At 41.1% G+C, this 18,324-nt stretch overlaps 1 protein-coding gene across 1 annotated transcript in view; it reads right to left on the minus strand.

Annotated features, from left to right (window-relative positions):
• The window catches only part of MROH2B (maestro heat like repeat family member 2B), an 82,123-nt gene that overhangs the window by 33,480 nt on the left and 30,319 nt on the right, over positions 1-18,324 (minus strand). The window contains exons 19-21 of the mRNA XM_049859415.1: positions 8,200-8,316; positions 3,891-3,998; positions 3,028-3,180 (exon numbers count right to left, since the gene is read on the minus strand). Coding sequence (XP_049715372.1) covers positions 3,028-3,180; positions 3,891-3,998; positions 8,200-8,316 — 378 coding nt within the window. The remainder of the gene's footprint in view (positions 1-3,027; positions 3,181-3,890; positions 3,999-8,199; positions 8,317-18,324) is intronic.

Below are 18,324 nucleotides of genomic sequence, written 5' to 3' on the forward strand. Positions count from 1 at the left end.
AATCGTTGTTATGCTTAAGCCCATTGTTCCAGCCACTGTGTCAATCCGTCACATTGAGGGTCTTCCTCTTTTCCACTGACCCTGTGCTTTACCAAGCATGATGCCCTTCTCCAGGGAATGATCTCTCCTGACAACATGTCCAAAGTATGTAAGAAGCAGTCTTGCCATCCTTGCTTGTAAGAAGCATTCTGGTTGGACTTCTTCTAAGAGAGATTTGTTCACTCTTTTGGCAGTCCATGGTATATTAAATATTTTTCACCAACACCACAATTCTTGTTTGGTCTTCCTTATTCTTTGTCCAGCTTTCACATGCATATGATGCAATTGAAAATACTATGGCCTTAGTCTTCAAGGTGACATCTTTGCTTTCCAACACTTTAAAAAGGTCTTTGCAGAAGATTTGCACAATGCAACGTGTCTTTTGATTTCTTGACTGCTTCTACCGTGGATGTTGATTGCGTATCCAAGTAAAATGAAATCTTTGACAACTTCAATCTTTTCTCCGTTTATCATGATGTGGCTTATTGGTCCAGTTGTGAGGATTTTTGTTTTCTTTATGTTGAGGCATAATCCATACTGAAGGCTATAGTCTTTGATCTTCATCAGTAAATGCTTCAAGTCCTCTTCACTTTCAGCAAGTAGGGTTGTGTCATCTGCATAACGCAGGTTGTTAATGAGTCTTCCTCCGATCCTGATGCCCCGTTCTTCTTCCTAAAGTCCAGCTTCTCGGATTAGTTGCTCAACATACAGATTGAATAGGTATGGTGAGAGGATACAACCTGACATACACCTTTCCTGACTTTAACCCACTCAGTATTCCCTTGTTCTGTCGGAACAATTGCCTCTTGATCTGTGCAAAGGTTCCTCACGAGCACAATTAAGTGTTCTGGAATCCCCATTCTTCACAATGTTATCCAAAATTTGTTATGATACACATAGTTAAATGCCTTTGCATAGTCAATAAAACACAGGTAAACGTTCTTCTCGTGTTCTTCGCTTTCAGCCAGGATCCATCTGACATCAGCAATGATGTCCCTGGTTCCACATCCTCTTCTGAATCTGGCTTGAATTTCTGGCAGTTCCTTGTTGATGTATTGCTGCAGCCTCTTTTGAGTGACCTTCAGCAAAGTTTTATTTGCATGTGATATTAATGATATTGTTCCATAATTTCCACATTCGGATGGATCACCGTTCTTTGGAATAGGCATAAACATGGATCTCTTCCAGTTGGTTGGCCAGGAAGCTGTCTTCCAAATTTTTGGGCATGGGTGAGTGAGCACCTCCAGTATTGTATCTGTTTGTTGAAACATCTCAACTGGAATATCATCAGTTCCTGGAGCCTCATTTTTGCCAATGCCTTCAGTGCAGCTTGGACTTCTTCCTTCAGTACCATCGGTTCCTGGTCTGAAGCTACCTCTTGAAATGGTTGAACATTGACTAATTCTTTTTGGTATAATGATTTTTGTGTTCCTTCCATCTTCTTTTGATGCTTCCTGCATCATTTAATATTTTCCCCATAGAATCCTTCACTATTGCAACTTGAAGCTTGAATTTTTTCTTCAGTTCTTTTAGCTTGAGAAACACTGAGCATGTTTTTCCCTTTTGGTTTTCTATCTCCAGCTCTTTGCCCATATCATTATAATACTTTACTTTGTCTTCTTGAGCCACCCTTTGAAATCTTCTGTTCAGTTCTTTTACTTCATCATTTCTTCCTTTTGCTCTAGGTACTGGACGTTCAAAAGCATGTTTCAGAGTCTTTCTGACATCCATCTTGGTCTTTTCTTTCTTTCCTGTCTTTTCCGTGATCTCTTGCTTTCTTCATATATGACGTCCTTGATGTCATCCCACAACTTATCCGGTCTTTAGTCATTAGTGTTCAAAGGGCCAAATCTATTCTTGAGATGGCCTCTAAAGTCAGGTGTGATATACTTAAGGCCGTACTTTGGCTTTCAAGGATTTGCTCTGATTTTCTTCAGTTTCAACTTCAACTTGCATAAGAACAATTGATCGTCTGTTGCACAGTTGGCCCCTGGCCTTGTTCTAACTGATGATATTGAGCTTTTCCATTGTTTCTTTCCACAGGTGTAGTTGATTTGATTCCTGTCTGGAAGCTTGGCTGAAACCTGTCCTCCATGGGTGACCCTGTTGGTATCTGAATACCAGTGGCATAGCTTCCAGCATCACAACATGCAAGCCCCCACAGTATGAGAAACTGATGGACACGTGGGGGAAGTAACACTTCAGAGAATATTAAATCCAGTTAGCCAGTTGCTGTTGATTCTGACTCATGGCAACCCTATGTGTGTCAGAATATGCTTGTGCTCCATAGGAGTTGCAATGGCTAATGTTTTGGAAGTAGATCTCCATTTCTTTCTTCCGAAGTGCCTCTGCGTAGACTTGAACCACCAATCTTTTGGTTAGCAGTGGAGCATGATTACAGGGAAGCAATAAGCCAGCTGGCATCCCTGGGCGGTGCAAACGGTATAACACTTGACTGCTAACTGAAAGGCTAGCAGTTCAAATCCACCCATAGGCACCTTGGAATAAAGGCCTAGCTATCTACTTCTGAAAAATCAGCCATCAAAAACCCTATAGAGCACAGTTATACTGTGACACACATGTGGTCACTATAAGTCAGAATTGACTTGGCAGCAACAGGTTATAAGCTAACTGTCCAAAAGTAGCACGGGAATAATTGTTTTAAGTTCAAACAAGGGTAAAGTCACTTTGGACTCAATTTATGTGTGAAGATATCTAGGGTAGGACATAAACTGGGAGGGACAGTGGTAGGACATAAATTACCCAAGGCCTTAGGAAAAAAACAAATGATCTGTTCCTCTTGTATAATAACTTTTTTTTCTGCTCCCACATATTTCATCTCTAAACATGACAGGCCCTATGTTTCCTTTGGCCTGTATTCTTTGGTCTGAGCAGAATCTTTTGACCCTGAAGAGTCCCCAGAGCTGAACCCCATCAAGGTTTGGGAGCGCCAGCCTGGAAATAGATGCAGCCTATGGTGGCTATTACCTGACAGCACTGGTTGTAAAGGAGCAGCACTTGGGACACAATGTCTTGATCTATCCTGGCGAGAAGTTGCTCTTTGGGAGCATGGAGGGCCACGGCTCCATAGATAACCATGATGTCAGTCTTGGACAGGTTTTTTTTCCCCGAGAAAAGACCCTGAAATCAGGGAGAGGAGACATGAAAAATGTGAACAAGGTAGTTCCCTTTTCTTTCATGGTTCTTTCTCCCCCTTGCCCAATTCTACAGAACACTACAGGGCTTAAGGAATCAGACTGGGATGATTAAAATGAGTTCAAAAATTTATGCACTCTCGCTTATCCAAATTAAAGACCCAGGACTGTACCATGGACCTAGAGGGCTTTAAGAAAAGTAACTATGAAAAAATTTATGCTAATTATTATTGATCAAATCCATCTTCACCAGGGAAAGCAGGGGTTGTTCAAGAGACTTGAGGAGTTGATGGAGGGACCAACCTAGGCACACCCAGAGCTCACTATGAACTTCCAGATCAGCATTAAGCCAAAAAACCAGTTGCCATGGAGTTGATTCCTACTCGTGGTGACCCTATGTGTGCCAGAATAGAACTGTGCTTCACAGGGCTTTCAATGGCTGATTTTTTGGAATTAGATCACAAGGCCTTTCTTCCAAGGAGGGTCTGGCTGAACTTGCACTTCCAGCCTTTTTGTTATCAGCTGAGTGTGTTAATCTTTTGTGCTACTCAGGGTCTCAGCATTAGTGACAGAGAAAAATGGAGGAGACTTTTTACATACCTGATCATTCTACAAGGCCTGGGCTTGGGCAGTCCTGACTTGAAATGAGGCCCTGGAGGCAGGAGTAAGTATACAATCAGTATAATTTGCCCTTACCTTACATCGATTCACGAAAAACTTTCCTCGATCTTGGAATGCTTTAAGGACTTTTAGAACAATATCCAAGTGGTTCTCAGCACAGTATCCTAAAATAGATGTTATTCCCTAAAATCAGAAAAGGTATGAGAGTTTGAGTTTAATCATTCAGTCATTCAACAAATATTTATTGAGCATCAGTTATGTGCCAGGCACTATTCTGGGTGCTGAGGATATAGTAGTGAACAGAACTTACCATAATTTCTATCCTTATGGATCTTACAATGAAGTGACAGTGAAGTATCATTAAGTAAACACGTAAATTCAGTAAACATGTAAATATATAGTATGTCTGATGGTGATAAGTGCTATGCAGAAAAGAAAATCAGGAAAGAGGAATAGCTGGTGAGAGCAGGGGGAAGTTTGCCATTTAAATAGGGTGGTCAGAGAAGACCTCATTAGCAGGGTGACACCAAGCAGAAAACTGAAATAGGTGAGGGAGAGTAAGCCATTGGACCACCTGGGAAGGACCATTATAAACAGAGAGAAGGTAAGTGCAAATGCCCTGATGTTCACAGAGGAGGGTAGAGTATCTGGGTGAACCACCAAGAAGAGCAGTGCAAGATGAGGTCAGAGAGGAAGAGGGGCTGGTTCTAGTAGGGCCTTTTAGGCCAGGTTAAGATTTTGATTTTTTAAAACCTTATATTGGCGGGAAGCCAATGGAGCACTTTTTGAGCTTGAGTTGACAAATATCTTCAAAATGTCATTCTGGGGCTGAAACTTTATTATATCTTAAGTGGTTACATTTTTGAAAGTTGGTAGCTCTTGTTCCACACTCTAAGGTTATATTGGTCGTATTCTTCCCACCCGACCTCTCTTGCCCCAGGCTGGTTTCACATAATACTTTTGTGGCAATTCGTTTGTGAATCCTATTATATCTCATCTGGTGCTTAACTTTGCCAGAGCCACCACAAGAACCCAGAGACCATACCACTGTCATCAAGGCCTTGACTAGTGCTGTTATTAGTTCTTAAATACCAGGCTACCTACATTTCATCGGCAGAGGATTCTTGGAATGATTCTTTAAAAGCTTGTGGCCTGACAGCTCTGTATTCCTTCCTTGGGGCTTCAGGACCAAGCCCTAATATAAAGTCCTCTGTGTCTTTTATTCTCCTTGTATTCTTATCCCATAATGCTCTGTGTTTTTTCTCTCCCAACTTATCTTCCTGACTTCTTGTTTCTCTCTCAAACTTTCCACTCTATGATCTATGTCCCTTTGTCCTTCTCTCATTTAAGTCTGGCAAAGTCCAAGTCCTGGATATGTCCAGGGCTTCCAGTTCATTCTTCCTGGCTCAGTCATGGCCATGGAAGCAACACTGAAACAGATCTGAATTTTTTAAATTTGGGTGAATAGGAACAGGAAAACTTAAACACACTGAACCTGCTAGAAAACTAATTTCCCTTTTAGAAAACAAGGGCAGAGTGCATATTGCATAACAACCAAATCTTTTGTTTGTTGGATTTTGAGCAGAGTCAGAAACAGGGCTGCTCTGCTCAAAAGTGGTGGCTGATGTACCTATTTGAACATGCACTGCTCCCCACAGGCTTGACAATAATCCAATCTCACGTATCAGGCTCCTGAAAGGGTTCACTATGCCTCTTCCGAGTCTCTCATTCCAGGGCTCCGACCTGTAATTTTTCCCTTTCTGGTTACTGTTCTGGAGCATCCAGATGGTAAAAATTTGGGTCTGTTCCAGTTTTGCTTTGTTGGTCATGACTGAACCAGTTGGAACCAATTTGAAGCCTTGGGTACCTCTTAATTCTCCAGCTCACCTATTACTTATTTCTGCTCAGAAAATTGCTGGCAGTAGAAGTTTACAGTTTCAACCTCAACTGGGCCTTCAGATTTGCATAGATGTTCTGTTATTTTTCATTAGTTTTCTCTCTCAGCTCTTCAAAGTTGCAATTCAAATCTCAAATGTTCTCCTCCCATGAAGCCACTCACTAAACTCTGTATATGAATATAACCTTTCAGATGGGTTCTATTTCTCCCTATTTTCCCTCAGAGGATCATGAGGAATATAGATAGTATATCGTGGAGCCAAGATTTGAATCCAGCTAGTCTGAGCCCGGAAACCCTGGTGGCCTAGTGGTTAAGTGTTACCAAAGGGTTGGCAGTTCATATCTGCCAGGCGCTCCTTGAAAACTCTATGGGGCAGTTCTACTCTGTCCTATAGGGTCGCTATAGGGTCGTTATGAGTTGGAATTGACTCGACGGCAATGGGTTTGGGTTTTGGTTTTTAGTCCGACTCCCTGGTGTCGTAGTGGTTAAGTGTTATGGCTGCTAACCAAAAAGGTGGGCAGTTCAAATTCACCAGCTGCTCATTGGAAACCCTAAGGGGCAGTTCTACTCTGTCCCATAGGGTTGCTATGAGTCAGAATTGATTTGACAGCAATGGGTTTTTTTGGGTAGTCTGATTCCACAATCAGAGCTCTGGAGTTATATGAATGGGAAAGTCTTGTTTAGGGGATTGAAAACAAATTCAACTTCATTGAGATTAAGTAAAAAAAAAGATTAAAAAAAATTGTGCTTTAGGCGAAAGTTTATAGAGCTAATTAGTTTCTCATTAAACAATTAATACACAGATTGGTCACATTGGTTGCCAGTCCCGAGATATGTCAACATTCTCACCTTCTCCACCCTGGTTTTCCTGTTTCCATTCATCTAGTTTTCCTGTCCCTTCCTGCCTTCTCTTCTTTGCTTTTGGGCTGGTGTGTCCATTTAGTCTTGTATACATGATCGAACTATGATGCATGTTCCTCATGTGTGTTATTGTTTGCCCCATGGACCTATCCAATCCTTAGCTGAAGAGTGAACCTTGGGAATGACTTCAGTAATGAGTTAAAAGGGTGTCCCGGAACTTCATTCCACATTTTTCTCCTGTTCTGTATGGGACCTTCTACTGGGATCCCTGTCAGAGCAATCAGTGGTGGTAACTGGGGACCATCAAGTTGTTCTGGGCTCAGTCTGGTGGAGGTTGTGGTAGTTGTGGTCCATTAGTCCTTTGGCCTAGTCTTTCCATTGTGTCTTTGGTTTTCTTCATTTTTCTTTGCTCCAGCCAGGATGGAACCAGTAGATGTATCTTAGATGGCCACTCGCAGCTTTTAAGACCCCAGACGCTACTTACCACCAATTGAGCTAGATGTCCCCTGAGACCATGGTCCCTAGCCCTCAGCCCAGTAAAGTAAAAAAGGAATTTGAGAATGTTTTTGAAACCCTGACCTTGAATGGGAGTCTTATTATGTGCTTATAAACTTACTTTGTTTTCCCAGCCCATAGCAGAATTAAACGATCAACTAAGACTGGGGAAAATGGTGTTAGAAATAGTGCAGAGAACAATAAGTAATAGCTCAGTATCTGACAAGAAAAAGAGAAACAGTAGTAATAGAAAGGCAGCTTCAAAAATTTAGTAAAGTCTTCATGGTTTGGGGCCATTTAGTGTGGGAGAATGAACTCTGAACATTTCAGAATTCCTGAAGAGAGTACATCTATCAACAGACTACAGTAATTTATTTTTATAATTTTGCTGTTGTTGTTAGGCGCCGTTGTGTTGAGATGGACTCATAGGGACCCCATGTGACAGTGTAGAGCTACCCTGTAGGGTTTTCTAGGCTGTAATCTTTACAGGAGCAAATCACCATGTCTTTCTTCTGCAGAGAGGCTGAGTGAGTTTGAACTGCCAGCCTTTCAGTCAGCAGCTGAGCACTTTACTATGGCGCCAGCAGGGCTCCTTATTTTTATACTAGGTGGTATTTATTAGTGGTATAAATCCTGGGGAGTTTTTCCTTTTAATAAGCTCCCTTTTATTGCTTTCTACCCTAGGCTATGGTTGGGAAAAAGCAAATGCGCTTTGTCAAAGCTCTCCAGTTTATGCTTATATTCTCTCTAGGTTGAAAACCAAAGGTCTATAAATCCACTTTCAGCTTGTAAATTCAATGGTTTTGGTGTTTACAATGATACTCTAAGTTACAAAGTCAGAAGTCAAAATATATTAAAGATACTCTTATTAAGCAAGAAAGATTGAAATTAGTTTTTCAACGTTTTCACAAATGTGATTAAATAATATAGTTAAACAGGGAAGCCTCATTTTTTTTCTAAAAAATTCTATTGACTGATTCTGAGTATAAAAAAAAAAATTTTTTTTTATGATTCTGAGTATATTCATGGATAATTCTAGAAAAAATAAAATATTATCATAAGCTCCGTGGGAGTTGTGGATGGGATTAATCATCATGATAATAAGAGACAATTAAGAGGAAAGGTTCCTACCTGTCTTTGATCCCCTAGTTGATTGGGAGCAATTAGAAACTCCCTAAGCTGTGAGCTTACAAAGCCTGTGTCTTGGCAGTATGCTAAGGTGGTTCCCAAGGCTTTCCAAAGGAACTTCTGGAAAACAAAAGACAAGTGGATGTGAAAGTTTGGAATGAAAGACTCTGTTCAAAAGTTGGAAAGAGTTAAGGTGGTCATCTGAAGGAAAGACATTGGGGTGACTTAATAACTGATTAATAACAGCTCATAAGCCTCAAGCATTATCTCTTCTTGAAATTGTTTGCTTCCTGCAAGCTCTGTCCTCCTCCTGTGCTCCTTTCTGCATCCCTCTATGCTTTATGCTCTACCACTGTAATACCTTTCTCTTTTTATTGAGATCTTCTCTTGTTCGTCTCTATACTCAGACCATGAGTTCTTCGTAGGAGAGGGTTTTACTCATTATTTCCAGTGTGCAGTCCCTTGTAGCTAATAAGTGCTCAGTAAATGCTTTCTGAATAAACATGCTCAATGAAAATAGGGTTATTTTGAAGATGATGTTATCAGGTAATCTCAACCTCTAAGACATATTAACTTAGTTTGTAATTTAGGAGATTTCACTTATTATGGTTTTGAAAGTAATACTTAGTAAGATCTACTGTTATTTTTATCCCAGGAATAGGGTGAGTTGGCCAGTAGTGCTGACCCAGAACAGTGTCAGGGGTCAAGAAAAGTCACAATAGGCGTATTTACTGTATCTCCAGCAAGGAACTCTGAGTAAATTAGGGAGGGAAACCTCTCAATGGAGGAATATTGGTGAAAGAGTATGTGAGGAATCATTTGATGACTGCCACATACCTTAGAGTGGTGAGAATGTTGGATTTCTTATATCAGCCTTATTCTGGTTACTTCTGTAGTGTCAGGAGGAAGGAAAGGCAAGTAGGACATGGATTCCTGTTCTCTCTGACTAGAAGCCAGACAAGACTTATAGCTGTGGCTGGGGAAGTGGGACGGCCAAGTGGTAGCTTGCATTTGAACACCACAGCACATGCTTGAATATATGCAGAACTGTCTCACAGAGTTTCCAAGGACCACCTTATGGATTCAAACTGCTGTCCTTCTGGTTAGCAGCTGTGGCTCTTAACCACTATGCCACCAGGGTTTCCATATGTGCCTATATGTCTTTCTATATTCTTGTGGAGGTGAGACAAAAGGGAGAAATTCACAAGAGGAGGTACTTCTCATATGGCTAGAAAAACATAGTCATGGAGCTTTGATTTGTTTTCTAAGATTCATATCATTTACAAGTATATGACATCAGACTGGCATCTCTTTGTTTAGAATCTCTATCTTGTCACATGGAAGAGGAAAAGTTGCCCAGTGGAGATCCACTTCAAGTACCCTGTAGAGCTCAGAGGGTTGAATCTATTGATTGGTCATTCTAACGAAAGGAGAATCTATGGCACAGAATAAAGAAAATATTAGTAGAAACACACGAAGTTAAATTGGTATATTCAAGAGAAATTGTGATGATCAATCTGACAGGATGAAAGGGAGACATTAAAGCTGATAAAACAGATGGAGTGGTTGCTCTTATCTCAACTATTAGAGCAAGAATAGCCTTAAGTAGTGAGAATCTATATTGAAGGATTTTAGGGGCAAAATACTGAGTGACACAGGAAACATCAAAAGAAGATGGAAGAAATACACAGAATCATTACACCAAGAAGAATTGGTCGATGTTTAACCATTTCGGGAGGTAGCATATGATCAAGAACTGATGGCACTAAAAGAAGAGGTCCAAGCTGCACCGAAGGCATTGGTAAAAAGTGAGGCTCCAGGAATTGACGGTATACCAATTGAGATGTTTCAAAAAACAGATGCTGCCCTGGAGTTGCTCACTTGTGCATGCCAAGAAATTTGGAAGACAGTTTCCTGGCCAACCCACTGGAGGAGATCCATATTTATGCTTATTCCAAAGAAAGGTGATCCAACTGAATGTGGAAATTATCAAACAATGTCATTAATATCACATGCAAGTAAAATTTTGCTGAAAGTCACTCAAAAGAGGCTGCAGCAATAGATTGACAGGAAACCACCAGAAATTCAAGCCAGATTCAGAAAAGGACATGGAACCAGGGCTATCATTCCTGATGTCAGATGGATCCTGGATGAAAGCAGAGAGTACCAGAAAGATGTTTACCTATGTTTTATTTACTAAGCAAAAGCATTCGACTGTGTAGATCATAATAAATTATGGATAACGTTGCAAGTAATGGGAATTACAGAATGGTTAATTGTGCTCATGAGGAACCTGTACATGGATCAAGAGGCAGTTGTTGAAACAGAACAAGGGATACTGTGTGTTTTGAAGTCAGGAAAGGTGTGTGTCGGGTTGTAGCCTTTCATCATACTTATTCAATCTGTATGCTTAGGAAATAATCTGAGAAGCTGGACTATATGAAAGAGAATGTGGCATCAGGATTGGAGGAAGACTCACTAACAACCTGCATTACGCAGATGACACAACCTTGCTTGCTGAAAGTGAGGAGGACTTGAAGCACTTACCGATGAAGACCAAAGACCACAGCCTCTGGTAAGAATTAGACCTCAATATAAAGAAAACAAAAATCCTCACAATTGGACCAATAAGCAACATCATGATATAGAGAGAAAAGATTGAAGCTGTCAAGGATTTCATTTTAGTTGGATCCACAATCAATACCCATGGAAACAGCAGTCAAGAAATCAAAGGGTGCATTACACTGAGCAAACATATTGCAAAAGACCTCTTTGAAGTGTTAAAAAGCACAGATGTCACCTTGAAGACTAAGGTGCATCTGACCGAAGCCACGGTGTTTTCAATAGCCTCATATGCATGTGAAAGCTGGATAATGAATAAGGAAGACCAAAGAAGAATTGACGCCTTTGAATTATGGTGTTAGGGAAGAATATTGAATGTATCATTGAGTGACAAACGAATGAACAAATCTGTCTTGGGAGAAGTATAAACAGAATGTTTTTTAGAAGCAAGGATGTCGAGACTACGTCTTGCATACTTTGGACATGTTATCAGGAGGGATTAGTCCATGGAGGACATCATGCTTGGTAAAGTAGACAGTCAGCAAAAAAACGGGAAGACCCTCAATGAGATGGATAGACACAATGGCTGCAACAGTGGGGTCAAGCTTAACAATGATTGTGAGGATGGCTAAGGACTGGGCAGTGTTATGTTCTGTTGTACATAGGGTTGTTATGAGTTGGAACTGACTCAATGGCACCCAACAACAACAACAATAGTGAGAATCTGACCAGATATCTCCCACTTCAGTCTTGGTTGCCCAGGCAAAAGGTCTCTACTACATGACAATGGAATTATAATGAGGAAAACTTCATACAACTGAAGTAACAGTATTTAGGGGTAAAGCTGCGAAGATCTGTCTAACTCCACATTGGTGAAAGACTGGGAAGAAGTCTGGAAAAGTTGTGCTGCAGAAAAAATTGATGTCAGCCAGAGGGAAATACGACTCATGTGTAAAGGGTTATCCTCAATGCCTCCCAGTCTTGTTAATCTGTTGCTTCTCTGATGATTTTGGTCAGATTCAGTTCATAATATATTCTTTCTTTGGTACTTGGTAGGAATCCCAGAAATCAGGAAACTAGCACTAAGAAAAACTGTGGTAAACTGCAAAAATAGTCACAATTTTTCTATTCTATGTTTATCCATGTCCCTTTGAGGTAGGACTCTGCGGTAACTTCCACCAAAGAGAGGAGTTGATTTCCTTACTCCTTGAATCTGGGCTGCCCTTGTGACTTGTGTTGGCCAGTAGAATGTGGCAGAAGTATATATGCTTATTTATATTCTTGTGGAGGTGAGACACAAGGAAGAAATTCACAAGAGGAGGTACTTATTATATGACTAGAAAAATAAGGTCATGAAGCCTTATTTTGAGTACAGTTCTGAGCACGGACCTCAAGAGAATTTGCATACTTCATTGTTACCACCATGACAGCTTGTCTATCACAGGAACAGAAGGAACAGAAACAAACTGTCTAAGCTGAGACAGTCTAGACTAGCCAACTCCCAGTAAACCTGAGTGAGCCTAGTAAAGATCCAGAAGATTGCTCAGCTCAACTCAACCCAAACTGCCAACCTGTGAGCTAAATATGTGTGTCATTTTAAGATAGTAGGTTTGGGGGTAGTTTGTTATGTAGCAAAAGCTAATTGATAGACTCTTACTTTCCTGGTGTTCAGAGTAAGGATTAGAGAAATCTATGCAGCTCATTGCTTGAATTGCTCTTCATACTTGTCGTGGATTGAATTTTGTCCCTCAAAAATGTGTGTATCAACTTGGTTAGGCCATTATTTCCAGTACTGTGTGGTTGTCCTCCATTTTCTGATTGTAATTTTACATTAGTTAGGATTAGGGTGGGATTGTAACACCCTTACCAAGTCACATACCTGATCCAATGTAAAGGGAGTTTCTCTGGGATGTGGCCTGCACCACCTTTTATCTTACAAAAGAATGAGGATTTCATACCACCAAGAAAGCAGCACTGGGAGCAGAGCACGTCCTTTGGACCTGGGGTCCCTGCCCTGAGAAGCTCCTTGACTATGGGAAAATTGAGGACAAAGACCTTCCTCCAGAACCGACAGAGAGAGAAAGCTTTCCCCTGGAGCCGATGCCCTGAATTTGGACTTTAGTCTACTTTACTGTGAGGAAATAAATTTCTCTTTGTTACAGCCATCCACTTGTGGTATTTCTGTTACAGCAGCACTGGATGACTAAGACAGAGTTTGGTACCAGGAGTGGTGTGTTGCGCTAACAGATACCTAAAATGTAGAAGTGGTTTTGAAACTGTGAATGGAGAGAAGACTCAGAAGAAAGTAAGGAGAACTGTTAACACCGAAGAAGGCGCGGATGGTGAGAAACAGCAGTAGAGGACCGGTGGCAGCAGCAGCGAACCGGCAGCAGCAGAACCAGGAGACCAGCACCAGACATCACTGGAGCTGACCCACAGAGTGAGAGAGCTGAGTGCATCTCTCAGCTGAGTGTCTAGCTTGTGCCTGTTCTGCACAGGAGGCTTCCTGGTGGAGTGGGGTGCCTCCTAGCACTTATTGGTGGAGCTACTGAGCTTTGAAACATATGCCCCAGCAGGGCAGATGTAGGTGTGAGGCATAAGGAACCAAGAGGCCAAGAAACCAGGAAGCAGAAGCTGAAGAGACACGGGACACAAGAAGCCAAGCTGTCTCAGCCTCAAAAGGTATGGCCAGGACCTCTGGGGTTTCAAAGGGTGGAGCCACGGCCTCTGGTGTTTCTAAGAGTGGAGCTGCCACTCAGATAGACTAGGAGAATTGTGTGCCTAAAGCTAAGGGAGGAGTATTGCTGTCCCAGTGTGCCTGGAAGGCAGAGCTGAAGCCAGGGGCCAAGGGGCCTCCACTCAGGATCCAAAGAGTATGGCCAGTACCTAGAGTCTGGAGGGCAGGACCATTGTGTAAATGGTCTCGGAGAACAGAGGATTATTTTCAAGCCTTCAGAGCTAATGTAATGTGTTCTGCTGACTTACTTGGTATCTGTTATGCCTTCTTTCCTTCCAATTTTTCCCATTTGTAATGGAAATGTCTAGCTTGTGCATGTTCTCCCATTACACCTTTAGAAGCAGATAACTTGTATTCTAGATTTCACAGATGAAGAGGAACTTTTGGATTTTGTACTTGGAGTTAAGACTTTTTCTATGATATGATGGGATGAATATGTTTTGCATGTTGCAAGGATGTGATTTGTTGGGGGCCAAAGGGTACAATGTAATGGATTGAATATTTTCCCCCAAAAATGTGTGTATCAACTTGGTTAGGCCATGATTTCCAGTACTGTGTGGTTGTCCTCCATTTTGTGATTGTAATTTTATGTTAGAGAGGATTAGGGTGGGATTGTAACATCCTTACCAGGTCACATCCCTGATCCAATGTAAAGGGAATATCTGTGGGGTATGGCCTGCAATGCCTTTTATTTTATAAGAGATAAAAGGAAAGGGAAACAAGCAGAGAATGGGAAACTCATGCCACCAGGAAAGCAGCACCGGTAGCAGAGCACGTCCTTTGGACTTGGGGTCCCTGTGCCTAAGAAGCTTCTCAACCATGGGAAGATTGAGGACAAGGACCTTCCTCCAGAGCTAACAGAAAGAGAAAGCCTTCCCTTGAATTTGGACTTTTAGCCGACTTTGTTGTGAGGAAATAAATTTCTCTTTGTTAAAGCTATCCACTTGTGGTATCATCACATGATTAGGAACCGATGGTACTGAAGGAAGAAGTCCAAGCTGCACTGGAGGCATTGGCGAAAAGCAAGGGTCCAGGAATTGATGTAATATCAACTGAGATGTTTCGACAAATGGATGCAGCACTAGAAGTCTTTGTCAAGAAATCTGGAAGATAGCTACATGGCCAGCTAACTGGAAGAGATCCATATTTATGCCTATTTCCAGAAAAGGTGATTCAATCGAATGTGGAAATTATAGAACAATATCATTAATATCACACGCAAGCAAAATTTTGCTGAAGGTCATTCAAAAGAGGCTGAAGCAGTATATTGACAGGGAAGTGCCAGAAATTCAGGCCACATTCAAAAGAGGGCATGGAACCAGGGATATCATTGCTGATGTCAGATGAATCCTGGCTGAAAGCAGAGAATTCCAGAAGGATGTTTACTTGTGTTTTATTGACTATGGACTGTGTGGATAATAACAAATTACAGGTAACATTACAATGATTGGGAATTCCAGAACACTAAATTGTGCTCGTGAGGAGCCTTTACATAGATCAAGAAGCAGTTTTTCGGACAGAACAAGGGGATGCTAAGTGGATAAAGTCAGGAAAAGTGTGCGACAGGACTGTATTCTTTCACCATACCCATTTCATCTGTACACTGAGTAAATAATTCGAGAAGCTGGACTATATGAAGAAGAACACAGCATCAGGATTGGAGGAAGACTCATTAACAAGCCAAGCTCTGTTATGCAGATGATACAACCTCGCTTGCTGAAAGTGAAGAAGATTTGAAACACTGTTGAAGATCAAAGACCATAGCCTTCAGTATGGATCGCCTCTTAAAAAAAACAAAAATCCTCACAACTGGGCCATTAAGTCACATCATGATAAATGAAGAAAAGATTGAAGTTGTCAAGGATTTCATTTTACTTGGATCCACAATCAACACCCATGGGAGCAGCAGTCTAGAAATCAAAAGACACATTGCATTGGGTTAATTTGATGCAAAAGACCTCTTTAAAGTGTTGAAAAGCAAAGATGTCACCTTGAAGATTAACGTTTGCCTGACCCAAGCCATGGTGTTTTCAATCACACCATATACATGTGAAAACTGGACAGTGAATAAGTAAGATCAAAGAAGAATTGACGCCTTTGAATTGTGATATTGGTGAAGAATATCGAATATACCATGGACTGCCAAAAGAATGAACAAATCTGTCCTGGACGAAGTGCAACCAGAATGTTCCTTAGAAACAAGGATGGTGAGACTACATCTTACATACTTTGGGCATGTGTCAGGAGGGATCAGTCCCTAGAGAAGGACATCATGCTTGGTAAAGTACAGGGTCAGTGGAAAAGAGGAAGACCATCAATGAGATGGATTGACCCATTGGCTGCAACAATGGGCTCAAGCATAACAATTATTGTAAGGATGGCACAGGACTGGGCAGTGTTTCATTCTGTGGTACAGAGGGTTGCTATGAGTCAGAATTGACTCAACGGCACCTAAAAGCAACAACACTTGTGGTATTTGTTATAACAGCACTAGATGACTAAGACACTACCTATTCCATTATTATCCTGGAGAAATATTGTGGTCTGGAAGCTATCGGATCAATGGTATTACACAAAACACATGGGGCTTGTTTGTATGATTAGAAAATGAGGCATTGCTCACTAAATCTTCCCAGTGGGTGTTTTCTGCAGGCTTGATAGACCAATCTGGAGAATTAGTACTCTGTTCCAAATCAGACAGTCTAACCACTAAAACCAAACCCACTGCCATCAAGTTGATTTTGACTCATAGTGCCCTTACAGGACAGAGTAGAACCGCTCCATAGGATTTCCAAGGCTGTAAATCTTTTTTTTTTTTTTTAATTGTACTTCAGATGAAGGTTTACAGAACAAACTAGCTTCTCATTAAACAGTGCACATATTGTTTTATGACATTGGTTAACAACCTCATGACATGTCAACACTCTCCCTTCTCGAACTTGGGTTCCCTTTCATCAGCTTTCCTGTCCCTTTTTGCCTTCCAGTCCTTGCCCCTGGGTTGGCGTGCCCCTTTAGTCTTGTTTTGTTTTATGGGTCTGTCTAATCTTTGGCTGAAGGGTGAATAACAGGAGTGACTTCATTACTGAGCTAAAAGGGTATCTGGGTGCCATACTCCTGGAGTTTCTCCAGTCTCTGTCAGGCCAGTAAGTCTGGTCTTTTTTTGTGAGTTAGAATTTTGTTCTACATTTTTCTCCAGCACCATCCATGAACCTCTATTGTGATCTCTGAGGCTTCAGGGAGGTTAAATAACTTACCTAAGGCCACATACACGCAAGGCACCACAGTACAACAAAGTGATAGATGAGTGGTGAATTCCAGAGCACTTAATTGTGCTCCTGTGGAACCTGTACATGGATGAAGAGGCAGTTGTTCAAACAGAAAAATGTGATACTATGTGGCTTGAAATTAAAAAATTTGTGCATCAGGTTGTATCCTTTCACCTTACTTTAATCGATCTGTATGCTGGAAAAATAATACAAGAAGCTGGACCTTACAAAGAAGAATGCAGCATCAGGATTGAAGGAAGACTCATTAACAGCCTGAGGTACACAGATGACACAACCTTGCTTGCTGAAAATGAAGATGATTTGACGTACTTACTGATAAAAGTCAATGACTACAGCTTTCAGTATAGATCACACCTGAATGTAAAGAAAGCAAAAATCCTCACAATTGAACTGATAAACAACATAATGAAAAATGAAGATATTGAAGTTGTCAATGATTTCATTCTACTTGGATCAACAATCAACACCCATGGATGCAACAGTCAAGATATCAATGGTATACTGAACCTCTGTATTGCAAAGGATTTGCTGCAAAGAACCTCTTTAAAGTGTTGAAAAGCCAAGATGTCACTTTGATGACTAAGGTGTGCCTGACCCAAGCAAGCCATGGTCTTTTCAATCACTTCATATGCATGTGAAAGCTGTATACTGAAAAAGGAAACAGAAGAATTAATACATGTGAACTGTGGTGTTGTCGAAGAATATTGAATACACTGTGAACTGCCAGAAGAATGAAAAAACCAGTGGTGTTGTCGAAGAATATCGAATACACTGTGAACTGCCAGAAGAATGAAAAAACCAGTCTTAGAAAAAAATACAAAAAGAGTGCTCCTTAGAAATGAGGATAGCAAGATTTTGACTAGCTTAATTTGGACACGTCATCAGAAAAGACCAGTTACTAGAAAGGCGTATAAAGTCTGGTAAAGTAGGGGGTCTGTGAAAATGTGGGACACCCTCAATGAGATGGATTGACACAGTAACCACAACAATGGACTCAGACACACCAATGATCGTGCAGATGGCACAGGATCAGGCAACCTTTTGTTCTGCTACAAATAAGGTTACCATGAGTCAAAGCTGACTCCACAACAACGAACAACAACAACAACAACAAGGCTACATAAGAAGTAAACAGAAGAAACTGGATTCAAACCCCATTTACAATGGATGGCTACAATACGAAGGGTTAGGTAGGGGCCCTTTGGAGATGGAAGAATGGAAGAATCGACCTTTGAGAATTCATTTAGCTCTAAGTTTTTGTTAAATTGTTTCTAGTAGATAGCCTCACAAAACTTGCCCAATGGAAACCACAACATAAGCTGACATTAAACCAGTGCTGTTGCAGGAACTGCTATTTGCCTTCCAGTACCCATTCTTCACCATCCTCTAGAAAAGAACCCTAAAATCTTAGTTAGGCACATGCCTATCCTGTAGACACTACACTTCGGTCTTCCTTGGTACGGCTATGTGACTAAGTTTTGGCCAAATGTGATGTTGAGAGAAGTAGTACACAACTTCTAGGAATTGGCCTTAAAAGGAAGG

This window comes from Elephas maximus, chromosome 2 (genome assembly GCF_024166365.1).
Source record: "Elephas maximus indicus isolate mEleMax1 chromosome 2, mEleMax1 primary haplotype, whole genome shotgun sequence".
Taxonomy (NCBI): Eukaryota; Metazoa; Chordata; class Mammalia; order Proboscidea; family Elephantidae; genus Elephas; species Elephas maximus.